The sequence below is a fragment of the Raphanus sativus genome, unplaced genomic scaffold (assembly GCF_000801105.2).
Source record: "Raphanus sativus cultivar WK10039 unplaced genomic scaffold, ASM80110v3 Scaffold3639, whole genome shotgun sequence".
Taxonomy (NCBI): Eukaryota; Viridiplantae; Streptophyta; class Magnoliopsida; order Brassicales; family Brassicaceae; genus Raphanus; species Raphanus sativus.
In genome coordinates, this window is record NW_026618944.1 from 1 (window position 1) to 10,320 (window position 10,320).

The 10,320-nt window shown below is 40.7% G+C and overlaps 3 protein-coding genes across 3 annotated transcripts; all 3 read right to left on the minus strand.

Annotated features, from left to right (window-relative positions):
• Positions 1–5: 5 nt before the first annotated feature.
• LOC130506765 (protein PLASTID MOVEMENT IMPAIRED 1-like) lies at positions 6–2,214 on the minus strand (the record flags this gene model as incomplete). The annotated part of the gene is made up of 1 exon (XM_057001454.1): positions 6–2,214. A coding segment is annotated over exon 1 (2,043 nt), but the record flags the coding sequence as incomplete, so codon positions are not given.
• Positions 2,215–3,108: 894 nt separating this feature from the next.
• On the minus strand, positions 3,109–7,145 carry LOC108822257 (glutamate receptor 3.3). Its single transcript, XM_057001455.1, has 6 exons — positions 6,243–7,145; positions 4,812–6,151; positions 4,455–4,732; positions 4,354–4,385; positions 3,853–4,259; positions 3,109–3,769 (listed from the first exon to the last, which is right to left on the minus strand). Exons 1-6 carry the CDS (start codon positions 6,496–6,498, stop codon positions 3,290–3,292), a joined length of 2,793 nt encoding a protein of 930 aa, XP_056857435.1. The 5' UTR covers positions 6,499–7,145; the 3' UTR covers positions 3,109–3,289.
• Positions 7,146–7,922: 777 nt separating this feature from the next.
• On the minus strand, positions 7,923–9,806 carry LOC130506766 (uncharacterized). The gene is made up of 9 exons (XM_057001456.1): positions 9,659–9,806; positions 9,542–9,568; positions 9,376–9,455; positions 9,077–9,149; positions 8,905–8,959; positions 8,624–8,675; positions 8,509–8,533; positions 8,338–8,429; positions 7,923–8,158 (listed from the first exon to the last, which is right to left on the minus strand). Exons 1-9 carry the CDS (start codon positions 9,752–9,754, stop codon positions 8,107–8,109), a joined length of 552 nt encoding a protein of 183 aa, XP_056857436.1. The 5' UTR covers positions 9,755–9,806; the 3' UTR covers positions 7,923–8,106.
• Between the last annotated feature and the right edge of the window lie 514 nt (positions 9,807–10,320).

The following is a 10,320-nucleotide window of genomic DNA, read 5'->3' on the forward strand; positions in this document are numbered from 1 at the left end:
AGTCCTTCAATCACCATTTCTTCAAGTTTCTGTAAAGAAACAGCTAAAACCTCCTCTGCTGAAGCCAATGGATTCTCCTCCACGTTCCAGATTCCTGTCATTATCCTCTCTCTTCTTCCGCTGTTCATAGCGTTAGCCATCGTTTTAACAGCTGCAACAGTTCGCGCTGCGCTTGTGTTCGCTCGCTCTTTGTTCCTCCCTTGTATGATCGCTGACGCTATACCTTCGAAAGCCACTTGTTCCCCTGTTTTCCCCATGAGCTCGTCCATCGCCATAAGGGAACATATCTTTGCGTCAAGTTCCTTACCCGAACCCGCCATTCTATGAAACAGTTCGAATCCAGTCGCCGATCCGGCTTCAGGCAGTACCACAATCTGTCTCGAGATTTGCATTACGAGCTTAGGAGTGTCCTTCCTCATGACCACCGTATCAAAAGGGTTCATAGAAACCAAGTATCCACCGTCCCTTGTCTGAACAACACATCCGATGCCTTTCCCAAGATCCGAGAGGTAATTCTCAGATTCTTCGTCTACTGATTCACCAGACCGCAGCTCGGAGATCTCCATTTTGTGCTGGTAGAATTTGAGATTCTCGGATTCTTCATCCTCAAGTAACTGAAGGAACTCCTTTGTCACAGTCTGCTCCTCTTCATCGAGCCTTGGTGACTCTGCCTCACCTTCCGCACCACCGTTGCTATCATCTTTCATCATAGTTTCAAGCGCTTTGATCTGCTTTGCAATAGAATCTAACTCCGATAGTCTTACAATGTGCCGTGGATCATCAACATTAACAGGTTGCTCCTTCATCTCTACTACGGATATGGTTCCATCGGATTTCTCAGTTTCCAGGTCGTCATCAAACTCGACTCCTTTGTCCACAACTTCAAATTCAGGTTCTTGATCTTCTCCTTTGTCAACAACCTCAAAATCAGGTTCTTGATCATCTTCTTTTTTGGAATCTGGATGAGCCGGAGCTGGTTTCTCCTCCGGCTCATCCAGATTCAGATGCTCGATTCTCTGAAGATCAGATGCAGACTCCACGCCGCCACTTGCTGGCGTCCACGCCTGGCTCTTGCTAGTCATCTTCGGGCTCGAGACACTGAACGAAGTTTTCGATTGCTTTCGCCCAAAGGAACCGGAGAAATTCTTCGGTCTGCTGCTCGGTTTTATCCCTAATTCACCTTGTTTACCGTAAATTCCAGCTCCACCATCTTTTTCCATGATCTGAAACCCTAGTTTTAGAACCAGTTCACCCCCTTTGGCTTTACCAGAAAGCCCCCAACTCATATCCCATTGCCTAACCCTAGCTCCTTCGTAACTCATCTTCTCCACAGACTCCTCGATTAAATCGCTCAAGTCCACCACGTGTCTCCCGAACTCGAGCTCCTTAGCATCCACCGCGAAAAGATAAACCAAAAACGGCCGAGCCTCAAACTTCGCCGGAGCGCCTTTCCCATTAGCCGGCGAGTAGTACACGTGGCACTTGATGAACAGAGTCTCCTCGAAATCCGCGGATCCTTGAGAAACGCGACACGGCATCGTCTGGACAGCGCCATCTTTGGTTTCCTTCTTCCTCACGCAAACCCCGAGACGTAGACCGTTCATCGACGCGGGTAGATTCTGTGCCGCCACGATCTCTACCGATAGCAAACAGCTCAGCTTCTGCATTCCGATTCGGGCCAGCCCTCGAATGGGTTTCCAGTTCCATATCCCTTTTCTCTCTTCCTTGGGTTTGGATCCCACCAATGAAGAAGACTCTTCCGGTGTCTTGATGGTTACGTTCTGAGTCGTATTCTCTTCCTCCTCTGCCTCAAGCTTGGGTCTCGACCGCCATGGAGACAGAGACAAACGCCGAGACCGTGGTTTTGGTACTGTCACATCCTCAGCAGAGGTCACGAGGGACGGTACGGAGCTGCGTGGGAGAGCGAGAGAATTAGTTCTGCGACCAACTGGTGCCTGGGGTTTCTGGTAAAGATTTTCACTTAGGGCTTCCAGTTCAGCCAGAAGCTGTGTGTTGGAACTTCGGCTGCCGGAATATTCAGCCGCCATTAATTTGTGTTTTGTGTCTGGACGAAGAAGAAGGATAAGCAGAGCAGGACGAGGGTTTGTTTAATTGGGGGAAATGAAATCAATTATCCTTTTTTTTTTTTTTGTGTTTGTGTGGTGGGGATTAGTGATAGGTTTTCATTATTGGCATCGTCTCAAGAGATTGGATGAGGTTTGAGAATGTCGTGGCCTTGTGTCTGAGCTCTCATACTCTGAAAGAGACAACTTCTGGTGGTCCCTTATCATTTAATGTTCACGGTACGTTTCAGATCGTTAGCCATAAGCTAGTGTGTGGTTGTTAAGAGTTTGTCAGACAATGTTGCTACTCATTTATTTTTACCGTATTGAACTTGGTACAGCTACTCTAAAAAAACTTTTAGTATTGGGTTTAATGCGTCCATAAACAAGTCACATACTGCCTCAACAAGAACTCCTCCTAGGATTAAAAGATTTGAGAATCAGGGAATACACAACTTGGATACTGATAAGCTCCAAGTGTCTATTTTAGGAAGAGATGGCAGAAGAAGAACAAGAAGTTGGAAGTGTTAGAAACAAACAGATCAAAGGAGACTTTAGGTAGAAGAAACAAAGAGTTCAAAGACTCGGGTTGACTTGGAGGTAAGAACATCAGGAGGGAAGCAAAGCAGAGGAATGGGTTGCTGGAAGATATATTAAAATTTCATATAAAAGATATCCATAATCTATCAGACCGGTTTCGTTCTTTCTATGACTGGGTTTGTTTCTTTCTTGTCTTTGCTAAGTTTGTTTGTTAGTCTAAGTGTGTGTGTTTTTGTTTCTGGGATTGTTTCTTGGCAGTCGCCAGCTTTTGACTCCGGGGTTATATCGTTAAACCGTCGGCTTTAGTGTTCTGGTGTCGTTCGTTACGACAGCCGGTTTCGTTGTAACAGGCCGTGTGCCATCCGATTGAAAATCAATATAACAACAGATGACAAAAAAAGATTACTGTTGCATTTTATTTCCGTGTATGCTGAGATTTGTTGTGGACATGAGACCTTCAGCTTGCCATGAGAGCATAGTTCAAACTCAGTATTGTCACGGAAACTTTGGATTGTAATCGTTCATTCTTGTTTATATCAATTGATCGGTTTATTATGCGGAAATTGTGTATTCTGATTGCGTATACAAGTGTTGATTAGAGAGTTTACAGGTTCAATCCTATCAGATACACTTTTGGAACTATAAACGGTTTTCATGCCTTAAAAAGAATCTCTGTAACTACACTTTCAATCTAATGGATTGACCGAATTGAAGCTCTCAAGTCGTCGTGAATGTCTCGATACTGAATTATCAGTCACTGATCCATCAATCTTTCTCTTCTTGCTTCCTCCCTTGGACACGTCTTCTTTCTCATCCATGAGCGACAAGAATCTCTGCAGACGAGTAGAAGAACGCAAGGACGAGGAGTCATGATTCTCTCTCCCAATGGCATCTTCTTCTCCCTCGCTTGGCTTTCCACTGTAGAGCTGACGTATGATCTGAACAAAGTAGAGGAAGAGAGCGAGGACACATGCAACTCCACATATGAGAAACAGTCCCCAGAAGCTTTTCAGATGAAGCCTGTCTGATTCAAGTTCTGCGTTCTCTAGAGTGCATGCGTTCTTCATCAGCCACTTATCATGGATCCTCTGCAGATCCCCGTTCTCTGCCAACTCCAAGATCGCTGTTGACAGATCTATTGCTAGAGGAGAGTCTCTAGGAAATGCCTAAAAGTAAAAAAAAAACATTTGTAATTTGTAATAACGAATGAATGGTAAAATAAAAAAATGCATTTTTGGAGGGGACTTACAAATCCCCAGCCACTTTTGGTGAACTCCTGACCAACGATCCTATAAGCGCAATTGCTGGAGAGGAAGAGTTCAACATAAGGACGCTCGTCCACAATTGCAGCAACACCTCCTTTTCTTGGTCCATCTTTTAAAGCTTTGGCATAAGCTTCAGGTGAACCAAGTGGGACGAGCCTCGACTCTGATATGTTAAGCTCATCCCTCAGATAACGTTCTGCAAACGAACCCACCTGGTACCCAATCCGATCATTCATCTCTCTAAGGCTGTCAATTCCCTTGATTGGTGACGAGAGCTGCTGAACCGTCAGTATCGATGTGAGACTAGCCGTGTAGCTTGAGTTGATTATTAGTACAACAAATAGCCATATTATCAGAACCAACCGCCCAAGTGTACTCACTGTATTCTCTCCTGCATTAAAACCAAAGGCAAAAAAGGCTTGTGTCAGTCAAAGGCATCAATCATCAGTGAGATCGTAAGTTTCCTTTTTCTTTGTTTCACGTACTATGCGCGAAAAACATGGTCGAGAAGCTAAACCTGCAGATATCAAACAAACAGTTAGTGGATCGGATCAGCCAAGGAGAACATGACGTCAGTAAAACTGACCATAGAATTGTGACGCATTGCCTCTTAGGCGGGCCTCTGAATTCATCGTTAATCCGATGCTCCAAGATCCAAACAACAATACCGACAAAGAGAAAGCAACAAGCCGTGACTGCCCACATAAGTCGATTGAAAGGTCGGAGGAAAGCCCAAGCTCCAGAGTTCAGTTTCTTAAAAGGAGCAACAACAACTAGTCCAGATGCTGCATACGGTTGTGTAAAGTCTACAATCTTTGTCCGGTTTGTTACGATGGCAACATCACCCACTACCCCATCAAAGTTCTACAGTAATTTAATTCCAAAGTAAGCAAAAAACAGAAAAAAAAAACTTTTTATTAACAAAAAAAGAATAGGCACTCACACCACTTGTTATCATCTCAACCATATGAGTGTAGCTTGGATTCTCCTTTCCGTTTCCATAAGGAACAAACTTGACAGGAACAGCGTACGGTAAGAGATTCACCGCAGCTGTGAAAACATCAATGCAGAACCCTTTGAACATATTCTCCGTTCCACGAATCTGTGAAACAAACTCCTTGTAACTTACGCGGCGAGGCACACCGATCTTAAGCTCTTTCCCATTGTTCGAAAAAGCCCATCCGCGTGGCTTTTGAAACGCTTCTCCAGGCCAAATCACATGTCTTAGCTTCGGAGTTGCTGACATATTTGGTCGCGTGAGTGATTCAGGTGGCAAAACTGATAAACCGGAATGATTCGACCAGTAGCCTATTTGGCGAACACCGGTTCCTGCCACGTTGATGATATCATAAGCCGGTCGGATCCGAGACCTATCTGCAGTAAACTGAAGCTGTCCTGTCAAACCAACCATATGCGTTCCAAGGATATCCTTAAGCAGAGCCTCTCCACCATCAAAGACGGTCATCGCTTCTAAGTTGAGACTCCCGCTTTTCCCCAAAGCATCAAGCATTGTGTCATTAGAAAAAGATACTCTCCCACCGTTTTTGAAGTACTTATCCAAAGCACGAGCTAAGAGCATGACTGAATCATAAGCATAGAGACCATACGTGTGAAGAGCCAGCGAAGCATCAGGAATCTTACGCCACCGCGAGAAAAACTCCCGCTTTAAATTCGAATCAGGTGTGTGCGGACGAAGAACAAGAGCGCCTTGAATACTCTCAAGTCTCTCAGAGGGGAGAGGGGAGGAAGAGTCGAGAGTAGTAGACAGCCAATCCGTAGCGATCCAAACGTACCCATTACCCATCATTCCGAGATACTTTGCCTCCTTGAAAACCGCGAAACCCAACTCCGAGTAGACATGAATCACGATGATTCTTGGCTGAAGCAGCATGATCTTGATGAGCATGCTCATGATCTCATTCTTGTTCACCGCGTTGTCCGGATGTAAACCAGCCTTGTAAGTGATTCTCAGCCTCCTGCTCGCAAGCTTATCGTTAAGCGCAGCTACACCATTCCTTCCGTAGTCATCATCCACAAACACAGCAATCACTTCTTTCCAACCGTACAGGTCTACAATCGAAGCTATAGCCTCCATTTGGTATAAGTCGCTCTGACTCGTCCTAATGAAATAAGGGAACTGGAGTGGCGACATTACAGGATCCGTAACAGCAAATGAGAGAAGTGGCACGCGTAGCTCGTTCGCCATGTGAGATATCATGTGAGCAACTACAGAACATTGTGGTCCTATGATTCCAACTATGTCTTTCTCCATAAACCTCAATGCTATGACAAAAAAAACAAACAAACAAAATTCATTATTATTAACAAACAAAAATAAAACATTCTTTCCTCATCAGACAAAATAATACCTTACCTTCAACCATGCCCATAAAACCGCTGCAGTTTGAGTTCTGCATTGAAACTTGAAGACGTGTCCCTACGAGGATGTCCGGGTTTGAATTCACATCTTTCACTGCCTCCTCAATCGCAATCTTGGCAACTTTGCCAATCACTGAGTTGAAACTGAATATTGAACCGATTTTGACAACTTTTGGTTTCTCAGAATGTCCGTTTCCCAAAAATCCAAGACATAGACAAGACAACAACAAGAAAGACCAAAATAGCTTCATCTCTGCTACAAAAAGACAGAAGATAAAACAGAGAAAGTTGTTGACTTTCTGGAAAACTAAAATATACCCATCAATCGGACGATGATTGTGATCAAACAAAACCCACAAGTTAAAAGTGAATCAAACGGATGAACTGGTTAGTTACACCTTTTGATTTTTATTTTTTGTTGCTTATCTAAGCCAACTAATAACCAAATATGAATATCGAGCAGAGAGGGAGAGAGAGAAAAAAAAAAGAGGAATTGAAGAAGGAGAAGAAAGAGGCAACAACAAAGTGACGGAATCAGATCCGCTGATGAATTGAGATTACTCCCAACCTCATATTCTTTAAAGAAGTGCGAAAATACAGACATTCACGTGTCTCTTGGCTTCCCTTTTTCATTAGCCAATAAATAAACCTTTCGATGGCTTTATGTGATGGGAATTTCCAAACTTGGGTCTTTTTCTTTCTACTGATTTCTTATAAATTTGACAGAAATAAACAAATAGTCAAATACAAGTGGTGGACAAAATAATAACTGAATTGGCATCCAAAAACTTCTGGTAAAATGTGTTTTTTTTTGTCAAAATTGAAAATAGTCATAAAATAATTGAAGACCTATTTAGCTTAATATCGAAATTCGGTTTGGTAATTGCAGATCTATTTAATAATTTGAGAACCTTATCATTTAACGCATTTCTTTCTGATTCTGTCCTCGACACCGATAACTATTTATCAGTTTTATTTTTGAACCTATTGAGAAAGTAAACAAGCGTACGGAACCAGTTAATTTTTCCAAATTGGTGAGAGAAGAGTTGTAAGATATTTTCGGAGAGGAGAAATGAAGAGAAGAGAAGAATATATTTTTGAAGAGGAGAAGATATTTTCGGAGAGGATAAAAGGAGGAAAATATTTGTTGCAACTGTGATTCGTGTCACTATTCTCTTATGTCTGTAAGATAAAACGTTTCTTATTTTGGGGTGTATGAAGTATGTGGTAGGTTGTGTTATATACTAGCACCTGATGGGAGTATGTATTGGTGTAAGAACTAAAATCTTGTGTAATATGAACAAAGAAGAAGTAATCTATGTGAAATATTTAAGTTACCAGATATGCAGTTCCGTTGTTTCACTCATTTGATATTTGTAAAAAAGTATCCAGTATAATACGTTTTGTTTCTCTATCAAGGACGATAACCTGTTTTAATTTCGAACCTCAGAATCTAACAGTAATCATTGCATATATTTATTCGGGCCGACCCTAGTAACCTAGATTAAAAAGCAAAATTTAAAAAGAACCGAAAACTGAAAGAACCAACATTTAGATAGAACGTGGCGCATGAGTGACAAACAATCTGGGGCGCATGAGTAACAAACAATCTAGTTTTAATTGTATTTAGTATTTAATTTAGACTAGTATCATTGTTCTGTGAAGCTAATTTAAATGTCTTTGAGAAAAAAAATCTCTAAAACAGAACGCTGTCACAGTCTGAATAAGTTTTCTAGAACGGATCATCGATGGAACATAAAGGCTGAAAAAGGTGTATAAGCTACAAATGAGTCGTAAAAAAATGTCTTTGTAGTCGGACCTTGTTGGTAAAAAAAGTGATGACATTTCCCCGGAATGAGCTATAATTCATCTGCATCGTCATCGGCGTCCTCATCTTCTGAATCTGTTTCACTGAATTTACAATGCAAAATACGGAACCATATCACATTTCGAGAAGATAAGATTGTGAGATTCTCTTATTCTCACTGATGAATGGTTTTATATATTAAACTGATTCTACACCATATACTAAATCTAAATGATTCCCCTTCAAGATGGAAATGTGCAAGATGACTAATTTTTTTACCAACCTTGATTTGCTGCAGTGATTACTTAAAGTTTGACACAGAACCTTGCGCGCATCTCCTACTTTTAACGATCCATTCTTTATTACCTCAGCAAGCTGCCATCACCCATCAACATCAACGAAATTTGGTGTAGCTGTACTCGTTACTTAAGAGGAAGGTCAGCATAGAGCTTACCTCATCTTCCGTTTCCTCCAGCAATCTGTGTTAATCAATTACATATCGATTTTACAAGAGTTTTAAGAAGTATTAAGCTGGAACAAGATACTGCGGATGTTCTCAATTGGCTTACCTTCCGCAATAAGTTGAAATGTCATTGGCATGCGCTTTAGCTTCTTGTTTATCTATGAAAACACACACAAACACGGAACATGAATCCCAAACAAGTCTCTAAACCTACTAATATAACTAGAGATAAAGACTTCACAGCCACAATTCTTCTTCCACAATCTTCCTCGACCAAAAGTTTAAGAAGCACCTAAGCTTAATTTATTAAATTACATTATTGATGCAGTTGGAGAAGCCAGATGTGTGATGAACAGATTGCAAAATTTAAAGGGAAATAGACATTACTTGTTAGATTGTCAAAACTTTCCACTTTGACCCATTCACTATTTTTAGATTTCACCTGCAGAAATGTGGGAGTTAGAATCTAATTGATGAATACAAATAGATCAAAACGGGTATTTGCCCCAAAAAAAATAAAAAAGAATCAAAACGGGAATTGTACACGAACTTGGCTTACCTTTTGTAGAGTATAGTCCTGCATTCTATCACACAGCCCGTCCAACAAATCAACCACCCTCAGGTCACTCATTCTATTTGAATTTGAGAAAATGACATATACAGGGAAAAATTAACATATGGTTAAGAAAAATTGTTAGAATTTTTTATTTTCATCATAGCTCCTAACTACTAATCCATGTTAATACTTGTAGTAAGGATCACAATTATAAATATGCTCAAGAAGTTCTCTTGTCTCATGTGTCCAACGAAGAAGTATTACAAAAAGTCTAAGCGGACAAGGATGCGTGAGTGACGTACCTATAATCAATAACCTTTCCTTCACGCTGGCCTTTAGAATTGAGTCGGTTTCTCAAATCAAGATGGTTTCGTGGTTTTTCCTGTTTAAGAAAAAACATCAAAATGTTGAACTAGCATTGAGACAGAAACAGGGGGGCTTCGAATACTATTGTGATTTTGTATTTACCTTCAAAAGCTGTGACTCCAGTTCCTCCTGCACAGCATCGAGACCCATATTAGTGTGAGGGCAGTAGATCATAGACTAGGGAAATAAAACATCGAGAGAGATTCCGAGCGAGCATACCGCGACGGCGTTGCAAGCAGCACATTTGTCATCAACGGAGACTCCAAAGGAGCAAATGGTGATAACAACTACGGTGAAGAACACCAGCTTCGCCATCCTTCGATTTCTTCCTTCGGATCTGTCGCAAATTAGATTATTTTTATATGTAAGAAAACACGTCATCGCTATTCTTTGAACCAATGATATCACGATTTCTGGCCACGTAATCCACCCCTCTAGACTTGTTGCGAAATGCGAACGTTAATAATCTCTATTTTTATTTATCGATTTAAAATATTGTTTTTTTAACACGCATAACATATTCATAAAATCTATATTTCTATTACAAATATTTACTAGATTTTGACCCGCGCTTTGGAAGCGCGGAATATTTTACGATGAAAAATTTCACTAATAATTTAACAAATATTTTGGTAATTTTTAAAGAGTGTGTATTTAAAATATTTTTGCATTTAAATCAGTGTTTTTAAATTCAATCCGATTGTGATTATACCGGTTAATCCGGAGATCTGACAATTCAATTTAGGTTTTTAAAATATTCATATTAAAAAAATCACTAAAACCCGAGACTAACCGATTGAACTGATGGATGACCGATATGTAATCTAATTGGATTTAAATTGTAATAGTTTCATAATTTGTAATCTTATAATCCAAATTTT

Coding starts and splice junctions, on each gene's coding strand:
- LOC108822257 (XM_057001455.1), bottom strand. CDS start 6,498: ATGAAGCTATTTTGGTCTTTCTTGTTGTTGTCTTGTCTATGTCTTGGA. Junction 6,152..6,242: donor TTTTATGGGCATGGTTGAAG/GTAAGGTATTAT, acceptor TTTTTGTCATAG/CATTGAGGTTTATGGAGAAA. Junction 4,733..4,811: donor TTGAGATGATAACAAGTGGT/GTGAGTGCCTAT, acceptor AAATTACTGTAG/AACTTTGATGGGGTAGTGGG.
- LOC130506766 (XM_057001456.1), bottom strand. CDS start 9,754: ATGGCGAAGCTGGTGTTCTTCACCGTAGTTGTTATCACCATTTGCTCC. Junction 8,676..8,904: donor AAGTTTTGACAATCTAACAA/GTAATGTCTATT, acceptor GTGTTTTCATAG/ATAAACAAGAAGCTAAAGCG. Junction 8,430..8,508: donor TGGAGGAAACGGAAGATGAG/GTAAGCTCTATG, acceptor GGGTGATGGCAG/CTTGCTGAGGTAATAAAGAA.